A 20,828-nucleotide genomic window follows, 5' to 3' on the forward strand; every position below is an offset into this window, starting at 1 on the left:
GGCCCAATTATTGAATTGAAAGTTCCTAAAAGTAATCAAATATTGGCTGACGCCAAAAGCCGAAGAGGTTGAACCACCCGTGACCTTATAGGATAATGAGCTTTGGCTTTAAAATGAATAAATAAATAATTGTAATTTATAAAAATCTGTGCTTAAAGAGCGGAAACATTTTTTGTTTGTATTGGCAAGCGGTGGGCTATGCATAATGCAATCTTAATGCTTCTTTGGTTTTTCTACTCATGAAATATTTTTTTTTTAAAACATATTTTGTAAAAAGAGATATAGACTAATAAAATTTAAATATTTGATTTTCTATATTTTTATTTCTTGAACTATAAATGAGAATAAAAAAAATCATGTGAAAAGTTTATAACAATGAAAAAGAAAATTAATTTTAATATTATTAATGATGACAAATTAATTCAATTTCCAAATTAAAGAAATATTTTCATAATAAAAAATTAAATTATATTTTTCTGGAAAAAAAAAATCTGATAAGGTTTTGTTTTGATGAAAAAGTAGTGAATATCAGTTAGGCATTGGAGACCGAGATGCCCGTGATCGTGAAACTGAAACAGATGACTTCACATTCATATGTCGTTTTATAATAATGTATTGATTGGAGTGAGACCGTGAAAGAATCCATATATGGAAATGTAGACAGAATTTTTTTTTTTATTCAAAAAATTATTTTTAATCATTCACTTTAATATATTAATTTATAAAATTACAATACCATACCTTTTTTATAAAACCATATATAAAGGTATTTTGTGGGTGGGAGAGATGAAATAAATAAATGATTTTTACAATAAGTTATAAATTATAATTTTATTTAATATATACATAATTTTATTTATTAATAATAATATAAACCTTTTATAGTAAAAAAAAAAAATCCGCAACATCACACGGAGTTTTGTTATCTGTACAAGTGTGCCATGTAATTGAGTATAATATTGTACATGTATTCTTATACAATTTAAGCCCAGTTTTCACTATTTATACTTGTATAATATCCTAACTACCTCTTTTTTTTTATTTTTTTTTTATTTTTTAAGAAAAGAGGCAAAGATAGAAAGTATATTAACTTAACAATTCAAGGATGATCACTTTGAACCTTGTCAATTTGGACTAAACCATTTTTTCTTTTAAATCAAATTTCAACATAACTTTTGTGATTTGTCATTGAAAGAAATGAAATCTCTATGATCACATGAGAGGGTCATTGAAAGACATGCTTTTTCTCCATGATCACACGAAAGGGTGGAAGAAGAAAACCTCCAAGTCCAAAAAAAATCGGAAATTATTTGCATATAGTTACTCAATTTTATAAATATTTTTATAAAAATTATTATAGTTTAATTTATTTAATAAAATTTATTAAATTTTAATTTAATTTTATAAAGTTATTGTCATATAAAATTAAAAATTTTCATCTTAATTTACTGGCTGTCAATTATTTTATAAATAAAATTATCTAATTAGTGATTATTGATAGAGAAAAAACAGAAAAAATGAGGGAATTTGATAAGAAGGGAATAATTGGATACATTTTATGTATTATATTTTCTTTTTTTCTCTTAAGAAATTAATAAAATAAAATAATTTTATTTATAAAATAGTTGACAGATCAGCAGATTAACATAGAAACTTTTCATTTTTTATTATAGTAACTTCTATGAAATTAAATTGAAATTGAATGAGTTTTATGAAAAAAAATTAAAATTTAATATTTTTTATTAAAATGTTCATAAAATTGAGTGATTGTATTTGATATTTAACAAAAAATAATATGTACCACCCACGCCTATTTACTAGCATTTGATGATTTATAAAAGGAAAATTTATAATTTGATCTTTAAGTATTTTCTTATATTATACTTTAATTTTTAAATTTTAAAAAATTAATTATTTAGTCTTTTTAATTTTAATATATAAAATAATTTAATTTCTATAATTTTAATATTTATAATAATTTTATTTATTGATAGAATAATTAAATTATTTTATATATTAAAATTATAAAATTTAAAATATAATATAATATAAAATTTAAAAATTAAATAATAAATTTTTAAAAATTCAATGATTAAATTATAGTATAGTGAAAATTTAAAAATTAAATAATTAATTTTTTAAAATTTAAAGATTAAAATATATTTTAAAATAAAAATATAGGGTCTAAATTGTAGAACATTATATGGCCAAGTAAAAATGGTAAAATGGGTAAGATGCTCTTTCTTTTTTTTTTTTTTTTTTTTTTTGTCAATTTCTTTTTTTATACTATAGTGTGCACAAAGAGACAAAAAACTTTCCGCTATTCCACTTTTGTTTTATATGTACATACTGTTGCAGATTCTGCCTGGCCTTGGGCAGTGCACTGAACAAGCTCGCAAATTCAATGCCTTGAGCATTCTTATACTTATTTTTTACGCAAATAAGCCTTAAAATTATGCTATGTTTTTTTTTAAAAAAAAAAGCCTTAAAATTATGCAGTTTGGTATTGTGCACAGTAAACAAAGTTATTACTTAGTATCAGGTTTTTTTTTTTTTCTTTTTTTTATGGGTTTATATAAGAACAATTATGCTAATATTTGCGAGAGAAAGAGAGAATTTAACTCAATTCAATGATTTAAATACCAAATAAATTGACCAATCTCAAAATTATAATCGATTAACCGCAAATAGAAAAATAATGGATCGGTTGGATTTAAATCGAATTATGCTTCCCTATAAAAGGCTGTACAGCAAGTCTGCCAAGATGATGGTTCATCTGGTGACTTGAATTGTATCCTATTTTGGATTAAACTTCCAAGAAAAATGAAAGGCTTTCCCAGAAAATTAGAGAGAGAGAAAGAGAGAGATAGAGAGAGAGTTTTCATCATTTCCCAACGTCATATGGTGAAGCCTCTTTAAAACTTTCTAAACCTGTAATCCTATAACCATTATCTTAGACACAGTTTTGATGGAAAACCCAGTTCAGCATCCTTATCATCTTCTTTTTGTACTGTTTTTTTTGTCACTCTTTCATCATTCAAGCCAGCAGCTGCAACCCTCTCAATCTCATTCTCAGTCTCTTCCGCTAATTCAGCAGCTTCTTAACTACCCATCACTCCTTGGCAATGGCAGCTTTAACATTTCCACAGATTTCTGCAATATTGGACCAACTTCATCTCTAACTCTGGTGTGCTATGAAGATAACATAACCCAGCTTCACATTGTAGGAAACAGTGGGCTTCCTCTGCTTCAAAATATCTCCACTGAAGCTTTCTTTGACTCTCTTGTTACTTTATCTAGCTTGAAGGTCCTGTCTCTGGTTTCTCTTGGCTTATGGGGCCCATTGCCTGCAACTATTGGTCAGTTATCTTCACTGGAAATACTTAATGTAAGTTCAAATCACTTCACTGGTGCCATTCCAGAGCAACTTTCATCTTTGATGAGCCTTCAAACACTTGTGTTAGACCATAACAGGTTTACCGGCCAAGTTCCTGGTTGGCTAAGTTCACTTCCTCTTCTGGCTGTATTGAGCTTGAAGAACAATTCACTTATTGGGTCTCTGCCGAATACGATGAATAGCATGGAAAATCTTCGAATTTTTTCGGTTTCTAAGAATCATTTGTCTGGAGAAGTGCCTGACCTTCATAACTTGACAAACCTTCAAGTTCTTGATTTAGAGGGCAATTATTTTGGGCCTCATTTTCCAAATTTGAACAGCAGGTTACTGACTATTATGCTCAGAAATAATAGCTTTCAGTTTGGCATCCCTTCTGAATTGATCTCCTACTATCAACTTCAAAGGCTTGACATTTCCATGAATGGATTTGTAGGACCCTTTCTTCCATCATTACTGTCCCTCCCTTCCATAAATTACATCAATATTTCACAGAACAAATTCACAGGACTTCTCTTTCAAAACATGTCCTGCAATTCTGATCTTTCCTCTGTAGATTTATCCTCAAATCTTTTAAGTGGAGACTTGCCTACCTGCCTTAAATCTAGCTCCAAGACCAGGGTTGTCTTGTATGCTAGAAATTGCTTGTCCTGCCAAGAACAAGAGCAGCATCCCTCTAATTTCTGCAACAATGAAGCACTAGCTGTGAAGCCTCATGATAAGGAGAAGCACAATAGGCCTCATGGCAAAGGAGTTCCTGCATCAAGCACAATAGGATGGACTATTGGAGGGATTGCAATTGTTGGTCTGGTTTTCTTGGTTATCAGAAGAGTGCCTAGTTTTAGACATATTGTGAAAAAGCCTAAAGCAAGGCTAATTATGGCGAACGTGTCAACTGTAAACACAGTAAAGCTGATTTCAGACGCAAGTGAGGTCTAGATTTCTTCTTTCCAAAGGTTTACATACTCGAATTAGTTTCAGTCTCACTGCAATGTAATTTCTCAATTTTCAGGGCACATATCGCAAACAATGAAGCTGGGAGCTAGCCTTCCTGCCTACCGTGCCTTTGCTTTGGAGGAGCTTAAGGAGGCTACAAATAATTTTGATGACTCAAATTTACTGGGTGATGGTTCACATAATAAGGTATAAATTCGCTAGTATTGATTGAACTTGGTTTTGTAGATGGATAATGTTAGGCTACATTTTCTGTCCTGTTCTTTCTAATTAGTACTTGTAACTGACAGATTTACAAGGGAAAGCTCAGTGATGGAAATCTTGTAGCTGTTAGAAGCTTGACAGTGAAGAAAAAGCACAGCCAGCAGACCATTACTCACCATATTGAGTTGATCTCCAAACTCAGGCATAACCATTTGGTCAGTGCTCTTGGACACTGCTTCGACTCCTGCCAGGATGATTCAAGCATCAGCAGAATATTTCTTATTTTCGAGTTTGTTCCCAATGGGACACTAAGAGAATACACCTCTGGTGAACTGATTATCTTTTTTGAAACTTGTGTTTAAGAATTTAATCAAGTCTAAAATAGAAAACTATATTAACTCTTTTGTGCTGGATATAATAAATGTGCTGTTGTCACGTTAGCTCTTTGTCTGGCAGGACTTCCAGGGAAAAAGATGACTTGGAAAAAAAGAATTGGAGCTGCTATTGGAGTTACAAAGGGTATTCAGTTCCTGCATACTGGGGTTGTCCCTGGTGTATATTCTAACAATCTGAAGATAACAGATGTTCTATTGGATCATGATCTTCATGTAAAAATCGGCAGTTTTTACCTGCCATTGTTAGCCGAAAGTAATGGAATGGTAAGACCATTGACAAGCCTATATTTTCAGTCTGAATTTTCATCCCACACCCTAATAATTTGAGCTTTTTCTTTCTTCATAATCCTTTCAGGTGGGAACTGTATTTTCATCTCCAGGACTAAAACAAAGAATTTTGACAAGGTGGGAAGCGAATTCCTTTTTCATGGGCATTGAAATGTCACTGATGGCGGAATTTGTACTTATACTGCTGCTCTTCTTTACATAATCTTTTTGTTCTCTAGTAAAAATTTTTCTTCATATCTTACAAAATTATTTATTGAACGGATAAGTTTTTTTCAAGATGCTAGATGTTCAGTTTACCCATTAACAGACCAAAATTGTCCTTGGGGGTTTCCATCATCTTCACCCACTTGCATACATTAAACAAATCAAGTAGTCATGAATACTAGAATTATCTTTTATTATATGTACAATTTTCTTTTTGGGTAGATTTGAAAGTTGTATGTACAGGTTAACTGTATGTCCTGCTATTCAATTGGGAAGCTCTTAATGAAGAAATTAAAGCTTCAGAAACTCTTCACACCACTAAGAGTTTTATATTACATCTTTGATCTATGTTCCCCTTTAATAGAAATCCCAAGTTCTTTGTATGTTGTGGAATGTGCTATAATTCTGCAGAAGAATTGATACTGAACTTGTTATAATACGTGCAGGGAAAATGATGATGATAAGAAAGAAGTGTATGACTTGGGAGTAATCTTAGTTGAAATCATTGTTGGGAGGCCAATCATGTCCAATGATGAAGTATCTGTTGTAAAAGATCTAGTAAGTTCATCTTTGCTCCAATTTTTTCTTTCAAGCGAAGAAAATTTTCCTCAAACATCAATTTTCATAGAAGAAATGACAACATAGCTAAGGCTATAAATTTGGTTTTGGTTGTTATCCAGCTCCAAGTAAGCATAGCAATTGACCATAAAGCTCGAAGGAGCATTGTTGATCCAGCAGTTGCCAAGGAATGTGGAGAAGAATCATTGAAGATAATGATGGAAATATGCATTAGATGTTTGGCAGACGAGCAATCTGATAGGCCATCGATTGAGGATGTTCTGTGGAACCTGCAGTTTGCAGCTCAAGTTGAGGAATCACGCAAAGGAGATCATTCGCACAACAGCCAAGAATCAGATATCTCATGTGCCCAAGTTTAACAATCTGTATTCCTTTGTGCAATGAATTTGTTGTCCATATTTACTTACTAGTTCCTTTTTTTTATTGTTATTGTTTTTTTAAGTATCAGGTTGTGGATTAGGTCTAAAATGTATTTGAATGGCAAAATATAATTCATCCAACTGATTTCAGACAGTTGTTATTTTTTTTATTACAGAGACGTGGATCTGCCACCGATGAGATTCAAATCGAGCACCAAGAGGCGGAACTAGAGCTTTAAAATTGGAGAGCCAAACATATATTTAGAATGAACAAAAATTGTTTATGGTATTGGGGTTGTATGAAAATTTATGAGTTTTGGAAGGGCAAAACTATTTTTTCACAAAGCATTATATAAAATGTGTGGAAAAAAAATAATATAAATTTTCAAAGTTGGGAGTCATGGCCCCTGTATTTAGTTTGGCTCCTGCTAGGTAGTACCCAATCTTAAATGGTCTCACTTTTATCACTAAATTAAAACTCTAATTATTTTTGCTTCTTACTAAATTATGACCCATTAGCATTTGCTTAACAAGAAAATCAATTTCTTGCTTTTCTAATAACCTTGCATTTAACACAAGTTGTCTGGTTAGTTTATCTGGCAAATTGATGCATCATTTGATGGGGAACCATAAAGTTTAAGTAAATTAAATTACGGAAAAAAGTGTAAATTTGCTCTGAATTTTTTGGGATATTCAAATAAATCTATTTTTATCATTTTGTCCAGATAAATCCAAATATGTCTGTGTAATTCTATATATACCTAATTTTTGACGAAAAAAAAATTTCTTTGCTAAAATTTATTTTTAAATATTAAAATTATTAATTAAAAAAAAAACCACAAGAACAAGAAACCCATAAATAATTAAACAATAAGAACACCAACCCAGGAATATTAAAAATAACACCTAAATAATAGCGTAGAATAACATAGAAACATCAACATAGAAACACATAAACAATAACACACAAACAAGAACAACAATCTACAAGTAACAAGAACAACCCAAATTAGGAAATTAGTGAGGAGCATGGTAAAGCAACAACGACAATAGTATGGCTCTCAAGTTGGATCCATTTGAACTGAAGGGAGGCCCATAGCGAATAGCCGAGAGGGACAAAATAGAAAATGGTAATGAGAGAGGAGCTGAAGAAGAATGTGATATGCGTTGTAATTAATGAGAGCCAGACTCCATAGAATGTGACAACCTTGAGATTGAGGGAATCAAGGATGTAAATGATCATGAGGCCAAGGTTCAGGGTAACCACGACCTGAGGTCAATAACAAAGGCAACAAAGGTGATGCAAACTCTAGAGGAATTTGCTTTGAAACCCACAATAAATTTAGTATTATCTGAAGATTACTCTTAAACACCCAAAAGATTATTTAACCCAATACCAACTTGTTAGAATTATGATTCAAAATTTTAATAAGATTTAAAACGACATTTTTCTAATTTGAGTAGAAAAAATAATCCTCAATAGGAGAAAGTAATATTTCCTATATAAAGTAAAACTCTTATTTTAGTGTTATTTCAAAATTGAGTGAGACTTCCAATTAGATTAGAATTGAGAGAATTAACATTATAAATAGGAAAATGGTGGAAAGGGTTATTCGGCTATCAGCTCATGGAGTGAGCTGTAACGGCCTCACTTTAGGTAATCCGTATATTCTACTGTTTCGGTGACCAATGTCTGTCCGGATAGTCAGAATATTTAGAACTATATTTAAACTAAAGTGAGGAGCCATAAATAACCTTAATAATGACTAAGAAAAATTAAGGAGAAATTTAAGAAATGAAATGTAAAGAAGTTAAAGAAGCCGACGCTCCGGCGATGGGTAACCCTAACGGAAAGCGACTGTGAAGACAGTTGCCAACCTCAGACACGTGAGGAACCTTGTGAAATAATTATTTGAGATGTAATTGAAGAAATTTATGAGGTTTAGATGACAATAAAATACCAAGAAAATTCATGTCAATCGATACAAACAATTATAACTCGATGAACACAACGAAGGACATTTTGATCATTTCACCCTCAGAGTTGATTTTTGACCAATACGTCAATTTAATTAAGTGAGAATTATGTAATAAAATATGAAGAAATATTGATAAAAATTTAATTAGAAATGAGTAAAAGAAAGAAGAAAATAAAATAAAAACAAACGAAATTAAATTATAATTATGACATATGCATTATGTAATAATGATGTAATTAAAATTCCCAACCAATTAATATAAGACAACTATATACGAAAGGGATAAAAAAAGTTAAATAAAAATAAAAACTCAATCATCTTCTTGCTCTCCTCAAAGTGGCCGAATCCCATGAATGAAGAGCTCTCCTCCATTTCTCTTCTTCTAAGCTTAAATTCCTAGCATATTTCACCACAAAACCCATAAACTCTAACACAAAAATTAGTAATTAGGCCTTGGAGAAGTGTTTCGCAGCCAAGAATTTGAAGGAAAGTGAAGATTTGGAAACCTTGGAATCTTGCTACAAGAGGTATGTGCAAACGAGTTATAAATTCTTCAACCTTACATGAATCTAAGTGAGGATGTGTGGAAATTTTAAGGGAAATAATGAAATATGTGCATGGAAAATTCAATATGAATTTCTGTAACACCCCTGTTTGTATAGCCTGGTATATTTTACTATTCCGGTGACCGGTGTTGGTCCGGACAATTAAGAGAATTAGAACCACATTTAAGACAACTAGCTAAGCCCTGAACACAAATAATTAGTAATTGCCAATTAGTTAAGCATAAATAAGAAAAATAGAACATAAGAAGTTAAACAAGTCGAGAGTCACAGCGATGGGTGACCTTCTCGGGAAGGACTGCGAGGTCGATTTAAACTCAAATTTCGAACTGTAAAATGTGATGCTGCGGTCCTTAGGACTATTGCAAACATAGTGGAAAAGAGAAAATCATGAAAAAGAACTGTTAAGCTGGTTAAATAATTAGGTTAGAGATTCGAAAGAAATATTAAATTATTTATAAACCGTGTCAAACCGGCGAGGGGCAATTTGGTCAATTGACCCCGAGAGCTGACTCCTGACCTAAATGTCAAATAAAATCAGAGAAAAGAAAATTTCAGAATTGGAAATTAAATTAAATAACTATTGAAAAATTTAGCAAAATGGAAAAAGAAAAGAAAAAGTTTTATTACATCATGCTTACATCACTTGGATGACATCATGGGTGATGTCAAAAATCCAATTTAATTTTCCTACAAATATTGACCAAGTTAAATAAGTTAATTATCTTTAAAATAACAAAATAAAAGAAAAATTTTATTTAGTCTTCTTCCTCAAGGTTGCTGTCCATCTCTCTCTCTCTCCCTCTCCCTCACCAAAACTCCATGGAAGCTCATTTTGAGCTTGATCAAACCCTAAATCCCACCATAGAAAGTTAATCTTCCATCATTAAATCTTGATTTCAAGCTTTGATAGAGAACTTGACAATAAAAAGAAGAAGAAAGGAAGAGGTTTTGAAAAGGTGAAAATTCAAAGTAAGGTTAGTAAGCAAACTTGACACTTTTAGTTTGATTTTTGCATTTCTAACTTATTGAACTTGGAAATAAACTTTAAATGAAATGAAAACAAGTGTGGGGGGACAAAGTTAAATTTCAGCCAGTTTGTTAGGGTGTTGGATTTGATAGTGTTTAGTTAAACTAAACATGAATTAGAGCTTAAATAATGTGGTAATTGTGGTTAGAATGATAAGTGAACTCAAATTTCATGGAATTATGATGAATTGTATAATTAGGGTTCATAGCACCTAGGGTTTGGAGACAAAAATTTTGAGAAATGGTCAAATGGTGTGTTTAACAATGTTTGAGATGAAAAATGGTCATTTATGACCAGTTGAGGTATGTTAGAAGTGATAGAATTAGGCTTGAATTCGGATTGGTTGTGGGCAGCCTGCAGGCAACAGGACCAAGGTCCCTTTCAGGGACCAAAACTAAAAATTTACAAGCCCAATTGGTGTGAAGCCAATTGGGAATGAAAATAGACACAAAATGGCACATTTTTCATTAGGAATCATGCCCAGAAAGTGACCATAGCATAGTGAACAAATTGACCAAATCCGGAATTGGCAATCTGACCTGTACCAAAAATGACCAAATGAACAGTGTTTGTTCATTTGGCAATAACTTGAGCTAGGCAGGTCCAAATGACCTGATTTTTATGACATTAGAAAGGTATGACATAGTACTACAACTTTCATGAAGAACACCAACCCAAATTATGCCCTTAACCAAGTCATTTGGCCACCCAAAATTAGTGACCTAAAACTGCCAGAACCAAGTTGGTGCTCAGAAAATCAGGGTTAAGTCCAATCTGGTAGCCATGTTCAAATGGCTATAACTTGAGCTAAAAAACTCCAAATGGAGTGATTCAAAAAGGGAAATAAAGTTAAGACAATAAGAAACAATTTTTATGAATAAACCTTAGTCAAATTCTAACAGCAACATAACCAATGGAACAATACAAAACAAGACACCAAAACTGAAAATTGGCAATTTTGCTTAAAAGACTTAAGTTTTGAGAAAACAACCAAAACCAACAAAATTGGTGACCAAAATGTGGTATGTGAGTATAGTTGGACTTCCCATACCTTTTAGGCATAAGAAAGTCAATATTTTGACTTGAATAGTACTATGAATAGTAACTTCAACATGAAAGTATTCAAGAATGAAGTTTAAGCATAATGAGATTAACTATTGGAATTATTATGAGGCAAAGATACTGAGACACTATAAATTTTGTGTTTCAGCTGAAAAAGAGCCGCAAGGGACAAAAGACTGAGTTAAGGCCTAGAGGCGACTCACATCAGGTTTGTGCACAATAAATCCTATTTAAGCATTTTATCATTGAAAAATTGATTTAGTACGCATTATGAGTTTAAGAACTTTTGTGTAGCCACTTTGTGAATGAAAATGTAACTTTGGAAATTGATTTGATTTTTGTAGGCAATATTTGAATAAATTATTTTAAATTGATTTCGAATTCACACTTAGCATGACAGTGCCATATTATTCCCCCATTTATGGGGTTGAGATCGATTATTTTCCTCCCTCTCTAGTTTACTAGTTGAGGTTGTAGATCGGATGAGTACTCATTAGCTAGCTAGCCACCTCCCTCATTTATTTCAATTAGTGGGGTTGTAGATTGCTTTGTCATGGTGTACAATGCGGCATTGATTGGAAATTTTGTGTCATGGCTTAAGTTGTGTATGAATTGGCAACACTGTGTTTATTAAATTATTTGACCCAAAATTGTACTATAATGAGTTTTGATAATTTGTGAAATATAATTGTGCAATATTTAAATTTTCATCAATAAATGTTTTATGTATTATATTTCAAATTTTTATTATACACCACTGAGTATTTTCATACTCAGCGATAGCTTATTTTGCTGTCGCAGATAAGGGCAAAGAGAAAACAGCAGAGTGAGCTGCTATTAAGATAGTGGACTTCACTGATCCTTTTTGTGCGGGTATTTATTTATACCCTTGTAATTATTTGATGTAAACATTGTAGTGTTCTATGTATCAATGTAAAGTTGAGCAGTTGTACAATAAATTGTAATAATATTATTTTGGATTTTCTTTTCATAAATTAAGTACTATATGCAATGTGAATGAAATTGTAAAGTATTTTGAGATGACAAATTTTTGGTTGAATTGTGGAATTGTGTTGACTTGAGTTGATTTGGGTTAGGAGTTGTGGAAAAATTTATTGGAAGTGTTTTTTTTTAGGTATTTGAAGAACTATTTTCCCAAAATAGAGATGGCAATCTGACAAAATTTTTATAAAATTTACGAAAAAATAAAATGGATAAAATTTTTTACTAATTTTAAAACTTCAATTAAATGTTTTTAATTCCTACCAAAATGCTCACCACTTCCAAAATGTAAGAAAATGGTTTTAAAATCCCTTGTAGTGTACTTAATGAATTATTAGTAGGTGAAGTTCAGTAGTTCATTAGGTATTCTACGAGATAATGTTATGCCTTACAGAGAGGCAAGGTGTGACAATTTCGGTCCACCTTGGAATAGAATAGGGTTGATGTATTTTATGAGTTTAAACATGATTATGGATGTTGATGAATGTAACACCTCTATTTGTATAGCCTGGTATATTTCACTGTTCCGGTGATCGGTGTCGGTCTGAATAATTAAGGGGATTAAAACCACATCTAAGACACCTAGAAAAGCCCTGATTGAAAATAAATAGTGATTACCAGATAGAAAAGTAAAAATAAGAAAAACAGAACAAGAAGTTAAATGAGCCGAGAGTCACAGCGATGAGTGACCTTCTTGGGAAGGACTGCGAGGTCGATTTAAATTCAAATTTTGAACCGGAAAATGTGACGATGCGGTACTTAGGACTATTGCAAAAACAGTGGAAAAGAGAAAATCATGAAAAAGAATTGTTAAGTCGGTCAAATAATTAGGTCAGAGATCCGGAAGAAATATTAAATTATTTGCAAACTGGATCGAACTGGCGAGGGGCAATTTAGTCAATTTACCCCTAGAGCAGGCTCCTGACCTAATTGTTTAATAAAATCAGAGAAAAGAAAATTTTGAGATTAAGAATTAAATTAAATAACTAAGGAAAAATAAATGAAAGAAAAAGAGGAAAAAGAAAAAGTTGAAAAAGGTTAATTACATCGTGTATGACATCATGCATGATGCAATAAACCTAATAATTAAAAAGTAAAATTTTAGGATAATTGTGTATTAATAAAGATTTAAAAATACATAAAAGAAAAGAAAAGAAAATATATATATAGGAATTATGATGTCATAGATGATGCAATAAAGTTAAATTATTAAAATTAGAAAAAAAAGAGATAATTATTAAAAAAAATTTAAAAAGTGGTCTTCTTCCTAAGGTTGCCGTCCCACACACCTCTCTTATCTCTCTCATCTCTTTCCTCTCTCACTCCCAAACTCTATTAAAGCTCAATCTTGAGCTTGAGCAACCCTCTAAACTAGCCCTAAAACCCTTAGTTCTCCTAATTAAAACTTGAAATTTAACCTTGGTAAGAAGATTGGTGAAGGAAGAATTTAAAAAGGGAAGTAGAAAAGTGAAGATTTGAAAAGCTACAAGAGATTAGTAAGAATTCTTTCACTCTTTCTCATGATCATGCTTAGGCACTTCCCTTAAATTAGAATTGTATAAAATTACACTAGAAATTGATAAACTATTGACATAAATCAAGCATGTGGACTATATATAAATTTCAGCCAGTAGTATGTAGAGTTGAGAATGAATGAATTTGATGCATTTGAATGGTTGTTTAGGTTGAATTATGTGTATAGACAATAGATAAATGTTGAGAATGCATTAGGTTTGAATTTTATGAATTAGGGTTTTGTCCCCTAGGGTTTTGGGAGAAAAAAAATGTGAGAATTAGCCAAATGATGTGTTTGAACTTGTTTGAGTTGAAAAATGGTCATGTATGACCAATTGTGGCGTGCAGGAAGTGTTGGAATTAAGTTTGAATTCGGATTGCTTATGGTCATTCTGTAGGCAACATGACTAAGGTCCCTTTCAGGGACCAAAACTAAAAATTTACCAACCCACTTGGTGTGAGGCCAATTGGGAATGAAACTAGACACAAAATGGCACATTTTTCATTTAGGAATCATGCCCAAAAAGTGACCATAGCATAGTGAACAAATTGGCCAAATCCAGAATTGGGCACACTGCCCTGTACAAAAATGACCAAATGAACAGTGTTTGTTCATTTAGCCATAACTTGAGCTAGGCAGGTCCAAATGACCTGAAATTTTACCATTAGAAAGCTGAGACATAGCCCTAAAAATTTTATGAAGAACACAAACCCAAATTATACCCTTAACCAAGTCATTTAGCTACCCAAATTTAGTGACCTAAAACTGCCAGACCCAAATTAGTGCCCAGAAAATCTGGGTTAGACCAATCCAGCCATACATGTTCAAATGGCCTCTAACTTGAGCTACAAAACTCTAATTGGAGTGATTCAAAAAGAGAAATAAATTTAAGACAATAAGGAACAACTTCTATGAAGAAAACTTAGCCAAATTCTAACAGCAACATGACCAATGGAACAGTACAAAATAGGACACCAAAACTGAAAATTTGAAATTTTACGTAAAAGACTTAAGTTTTGAGAAAATAATCAAAACCAACAAATTAGGTAACCAAAATGTGATATGTGAGTGAAATTAGAATTCCCATACCTATAAAATATTAGAAAGTTAATAAATTGACTTGAATAGTATCATGAATAGTAACCCCAAAATACAAATTTTAAAGAATGTCAAGTTTAACATAGTAAAGCTAAGTATAAGTATATTTGAATTTATTTTTGGACTTATGATAAGTTATGATACTGAAACACTGTGAAATTATGTGTTTCAGTTGAAAAAAATACCGGGAAAGAACTCGAGGTATCGAGTCAAGGCCAAGAGGCGACTCCTATAAGGTTTGTGCACAACTAACTATTTTGTTACTTTTCACTTCTAAATTGATTTGAACAAGTTTATTTTATGACTTATGATTTTGTTGTGTTGAGAATTTTAACTTATTGAATGAAATTGTATAATTTAAATATAAATTTTCTTATGCATTTAAGGATTTATTGCATGGTTTTAAGGATTGTAAATTTTAAGTTTGATGTGTTGCCAACCTTGAGCGTGAATTTATGATGATTCAATATGTTAATGGTTTGTAAACACTTGGTAAATAGAAATTGTTTTGAATATGATTTGAAACCACAGTTGACATGGCAATATATGTTGTGAATTCTCATTAGCATGTCTAGTGAGATATCTCCTCTACTAGATGGGGTGAGTTCCTTCCTTTCTAGCTTGCCAGTTGGGAAAGAGTTTGAATGAGTACTCATATATACTAGCTAATCTTTGTTCCTCCCTTTTAGCCTTGGTTATTGGGAGAGTTTGAAATGTCGTGGTATACAACACGACATCTCTTTGAATTTTGGGTCATGGGTTCAACTGTGTAAATTGTTGGCAATGCCCTTTAAATTATGCATGGTTTGATAAATTGTGGTTGAAATAAATAATTTGTCAGTGATTCAAAATATTTTGTATTGTTTCAGGATTTAAAAGAAATATAGATAAATAGTTACTATTTGATCAAAATGTTATTTAAATGAATAATTTGCATGAATGAAAATATTGATTTCTGAATGTTATGAATTTTGAAGAATTTAAAAATTTTAAATTTTTATTTGTTATGAATTGTCAAGCATAACTTGTATTAAGTTTTAAATTATTAGTTTGTGCACCACTGAGTTCACCACTCAACGATAGCTTTGTATGCTGTCGCAGGTGAAAGAAAATATATAGCAGCTGAGCGAGATTACTAAAAGACACTGTGAAACTATCTTCGGGTATATCATAGGTATACCATTGTACATTAGATTTTGATATAATTCTGTAATTATATGTATATAATTTCACTTGAGTAGTTGTACCAACTCTTTTGTAATATATTTTTGGATTGTAATCAAATACAAATTATTGTAAGGTTATCTTGAGATTTTATGTATTTAGAAAGTTTTGCACTACTAAATTTTTAATGCTCCCGTGAATGTAAATATTAATTTTGTTACCTTAATGAGATATTTCGATGTTTGATTTAATTTAAATTGTGTATTGAGTTGCTTGTGCTGATTTGTGAAATAAAATTGATTAATGAAGTTGTGATTGAGAAATTTATTGGGAGTGTCTTTATTTTCTGATTTTGAAGAACTATTTTCTCAAAATACAGACGGCACTCTGCCGCAATTTTTATAAAAATTGTAGAGATTTTAAATATCTAAAAATTTGATTTATGTTTGGACTTTAAATGAAGGTTTTTAATATCTGGAAAAAATTTTATCCACCAATTTAAAAATGAACGAAAATTGTTTTAAAATCCCTTTTAGTATATTTAATGGGTTACCGGTAGGCGAAATACGGTAATTCATTAGGTGTACTATGGGAGTATGTTATATCTTACGAGAAGTAGGGTGTGACATGTTTTAGTGGCATCAGAGCTAGTTTTTAAAGTAAATTCTGAACTGTGAATTTGAAATATTTTTTGATAAGTACGACTGCTCAATTGTTTGATACATATAGTATATTTACATCATAAATATGAACTAACGGGGATAAATCTCCTTGTGTTGGTTGTACAGAAAAAAAATCCTGTGAATACAGATATGTACAAGGGGGATAAAAGGGTAGAGCAGTCTGATACAGTTGATGTACAAGGAGAGGCCCCAGTTCCGTAGAGCGTTGGAGGTCTAGCTGCACCAGTCCCTCCTATATAAATTATTGCACAAATGGCCCAATATATGGCCATGTTCTTTTAGCAAATGGCTAATAATCTGTCAGCCCAAGCCCAAGTACAAACCCAACCCCCTCAAGAGCAGCATGAAAAAGAGAAAAGTGTGAAACCTGTCGATCAAAGTTCAAGTAGTAATTTGGGAAAGAGAAAAGGTTTTGAGGGACCCCGAGCTGCTACATATGATAGAGGCAGATCTTCAGGGCTGAAGCAATCAAGACCCATTCGTCAAAGAACTAGAGGTTCCTACCCTATCCGTATCTGTGATGTTTATGAAAAATCACACGGGGGTATTTGTTATAAGGTTATTGGAGCTTGCTTTAACTGTAGTGGAATCAGACATTACGCCCAAGATTATACTAGCGCACATCGATTTATGCCACATACTACACCAGAGGAACTAGTCCAAGGTTCTAAATTTAGAGGCTCATTAATAGTTAGTAGGGGCAGAGGTAGAAGTAGAGACAACACTTCCAGTAATCCTAGCACAATGGACCAACCTGAGCAGAGGAATACACTAGAAAGAGGGAACACCATGCATCGAGGGGAAAAAGTAGAGACTTCAGATGTAGTTGCCGATACGTTCTTAACTTTTGAAAGGAATAATTATGTATTATTTGATTTTGGCTCTACTTATTTATATGCTAATGCTAGAATTATATGTTCTACTGCTATTCCCTTGCATGGAGATAAATTTTGATGTGTTAGTAATTAGTCTTTTAGGATAAGAATTACGATAATAAGCGTGATTGAAATTAATTTTGGAAAAGTTTCTAGTGAGTGATATCTCCTAGACTACGATAAATTATAAAGTTAATTAGTAAGCCTAATTAGGTAAGGTAATAGGACCTAAAAGTAAGTTGTAGTAATATATCTGCCCTAGATGAAAGCAAAGGTTTTACTGCTGATAGATGTCAGTGGGTACCATAATCAAAATAAGTTTAAGATATTAGTGGATTTGAGAGAAATAAGATATAAGGAAGGTTGATCTATTGGGACGTATAGTAGTAACTTTGCAATGTTCTTGATGTTTATGCTATAAGATGCATATTACAGTACTGACTTGAGATTTATTGTGTAAAGCTACGTACTACCCAATAGTACACAAGGATAAGAATAGTTATAAATGGCTTTCGCTCTGGTATAAATATACCAGAATAGAGTTTTATTACTAGAACTGAGTTTGAAAATCCTAATGTAGGATTTAAAACTCTATAATTAGAATATCAAAAGATCATGGTTGCAAGGTAGTGAGAGTTAACGACTCCGTTACCCTAGCACAAATTACAGTACATCAGGAATTGTTATGGGACTAGAGGTTTTAGTATGGTCAACCTATAGGGCTAAGTCATCCAGTCTCCGATATGGGGTTTATAGTTGTTCTGGTATTGTAATGGATCTTTTGCTCAAAGTTTAGTAAGGAACAATATTCTATTTGTGTAGCAGTAAGACACAAAATATAATTTTGTTCCCCTGGAAGAGACAGGATGCTATGGATGATACTTATAACTTATAAAACAGTTAAGAAATGATGTTCTACTTATAATAGTAATTCGATAGGAACTAGTTACATAGGTACTCCTTAGGAAGAGCACAATTTTATTGTGTGGATTGTAAGGATTAGATTATGATTAGTGTGAAACTTTTGAATAGCATGGGAAAAAGGAGAGTCCAGTAAACTCCCTTCTTAAGGTTAAATAATTGTTTATGGTTAAAAAAAAAAGGGATAATGATTGCAAACCAGTGGAAAATAAGCTATAGGATATCGGTAGATAAAAGAAAATATAGAAGTAAAAATTAGAATAGTTGGTACAAATGTAATAAAGAAATATTATGAATATTAGTTAAAGTGTTGATTAGAATGGTCAGAGACCAAATTAAAGTAATATTGAAGTATAGCGGATTTATTAGAGATGATAAGAGCTACTAAATCATGACTCGACGGTCAAGTTAAGGAAGAAGATAAGATTGAGGAATAAAATAATTAAAGTTAAGTTGTGGAATGAGAAAAAGAAATAAATAAAACAGTAAGAAATGAGAGAAACAGTAAGAAATGAGAGAAACAGTAGATGAGGAATTGCCACTAGGGCAAACAACCTACTTAAGACACATAACGATATCCTGAACTATTTTATCAAGAAAGAAATAAGTTAAACAAAAGCAAATAAGATAGTGCAAAATGGCACATAGGCCGTAGTCATAAATAGAGATGGTAAGATAATAGTTATGGACCTATGGCCAAGAAAGAGATAAGCAGTTCATATATGACCAACAAGGTCATTTAAAAAAAAAAGACTACAAAGGAAAATAATTGCTAAAACAACAGCAAGAAAAGACTAAAATATTCTAAACTAAACTAAAGGTTACATCAAATGATCAAGAGATTTTTTAAGAAAAGAGTAAAACTAAGTTCTCACCCATAGGATCGTACGAGGTACTAGAAAGAGTGGATCCACTAGTACACAGATTTGCTTACCTCTAAAATTGAAATGAATTTGAATCTAACTTATGACAGAAGCTCATAAGAAACTTGGCACATGAGGTGAGCAATCAATGAGTAAATAGTATTGGTTAAAGTGCTGTGAAACCATCATTTGGGCCAAGAAGATACTTGGGAACGAGAGGAAAATATGAGGAGATAGCACCCACAGCCATTTAGAAATTGATACCACGTAAAATTTCGAGACGAAATTTATTTTAAGGGGGAGAGAATTGTAACACCGCTATTTGTATAGCCTGGTATATTTCACTGTTCCGGTGACTGGTGTCGGTCCAGATAATTAACGGGATTAGAACCATATCTAAGACACCTATAAAAGCCCTGATCAAAAATAAATAGTGATTACTAGATAGAAAAGTAAAAATAAGAAAAACAGGATAAGAAGTTAAATGAACTGAGAATCACAACGATGGGTGACCTTCTTGGGAAATACTGCTAGGTCGATTTAAACTCAAATTTCAAACCGAAAAATGTGATGCCGCTGTCCTTAGGACTATTGCGAACACAGTGGAAAAGAGAAAATCATGAAAAAGAATTTTTAAGCCGGTCAAAGAATTAGGTTAGGGATCCGCAAGAAATATTAAATTATTTGCAAACCGGATCGAACCGGCGAGAGGCAATTTAGTCAATTTACCCCTAGAGCTAACTTCTGACCTAACTGTCCAATAAAATCAGAGAAAAGAAAATTTCGGGATTAAGAATTAAATTAAAGAACTAAGGAAAAATAAATAAAAAAAAGAGGAAAAAGAAAAAGTTGAAAAAGGTTAATTACATCATGCATGACATCATGCATGATGCAATAAACCTAATAATTAAAAAATGAAATTTTAAGATAATTGTGTATTAATAAAGATTTAAAAATACATAAAAGAAAAGAAAAGAAAAAATATATATAGGAATTATGATGTCATAGATGATGCAATAAAGTCAAATTATTAAAATTAGAAAAAAAGAGATAATTATTAAAAAAAAAAGAAATTTAAAAAGTGGTCTTCTTCCTAAGGTTGCCTTCCCACACACCTCTCTTATCTCTCTCATTTCTTTCCTCTCTCACTCCCAAACTCCATTAAAGCTCAATCTTTAGCTTGAGCAACCCCCTAAACTAGCCCTAAAACCCTTAGTTCTCCTAATTAAAACTTGAAATTTAACCTTGGTAAGAAGATTGGTGAAGGAAGAATTTAAAAAGGGAAGTAGAAAAGTGAAGATTTGAAAAGCTACAAGAGGTTAGTAAGAATTCTTTTACTCTTTCTCATGATCATGCTTAGGCACTTCCCTTAAGTTAGAATTGTATAAAATTACACTAGAAATTGATAAACTATTGAAAAAAATCAAGTATGTGGACTATATATAAATTTCAGCCAGCAGTATGTAGGGTTGAGAATGAATGAATTTGATGCATTTGAATGGTTGTTTAGGTTGAATTATGTGTATAGACAATGGATAAATGTTGACAATGCATTAGGTTTGAATTTTATGAATTAGGGTTTTGGCACTTAGGGTTTTGGGAGAAAAAAAATGTGAGAATTAGCCAAATGATGTGTTTGACCTTGTTTAAGTTGAAAAATGGTCATGTATGACCAATTGTGGCATGTAGGAAGTG

General features: G+C 31.8%; 1 protein-coding gene across 3 annotated transcripts; it reads left to right on the forward strand.

Annotated features, from left to right (window-relative positions):
* The first annotated feature begins 2,744 nt into the window (after positions 1 to 2,744).
* On the forward strand, positions 2,745 to 6,778 carry LOC110673081 (probable inactive leucine-rich repeat receptor-like protein kinase At3g03770). 3 transcript variants are annotated; one of them, XM_058151555.1, is made up of 8 exons: positions 2,745 to 4,322; positions 4,407 to 4,537; positions 4,639 to 4,879; positions 5,009 to 5,211; positions 5,303 to 5,352; positions 5,886 to 5,997; positions 6,120 to 6,383; positions 6,554 to 6,778. In XM_058151555.1, exons 1-7 carry the CDS (start codon positions 2,969 to 2,971, stop codon positions 6,375 to 6,377), a joined length of 2,349 nt encoding a protein of 782 aa, XP_058007538.1. In that variant the 5' UTR covers positions 2,745 to 2,968; the 3' UTR covers positions 6,378 to 6,383; positions 6,554 to 6,778. The 3 variants fall into 3 exon arrangements, with proteins under 3 accessions (XP_058007538.1, XP_058007539.1, XP_058007537.1); XM_058151556.1 differs by having other exon boundaries at positions 6,120 to 6,363; XM_058151554.1 differs by lacking the exon at positions 6,554 to 6,778 and having other exon boundaries at positions 6,120 to 6,531.
* Positions 6,779 to 20,828: the final 14,050 nt, after the last annotated feature.

This window comes from Hevea brasiliensis, chromosome 8 (assembly GCF_030052815.1).
Source record: "Hevea brasiliensis isolate MT/VB/25A 57/8 chromosome 8, ASM3005281v1, whole genome shotgun sequence".
NCBI classification, from domain to species: Eukaryota; Viridiplantae; Streptophyta; class Magnoliopsida; order Malpighiales; family Euphorbiaceae; genus Hevea; species Hevea brasiliensis.

Coding starts and splice junctions, on each gene's coding strand:
- LOC110673081 (XM_058151555.1), top strand. CDS start 2,969: ATGGAAAACCCAGTTCAGCATCCTTATCATCTTCTTTTTGTACTGTTT. Junction 4,323..4,406: donor AAAGCTGATTTCAGACGCAA/GTGAGGTCTAGA, acceptor CTCAATTTTCAG/GGCACATATCGCAAACAATG. Junction 5,998..6,119: donor TATCTGTTGTAAAAGATCTA/GTAAGTTCATCT, acceptor GTTGTTATCCAG/CTCCAAGTAAGCATAGCAAT.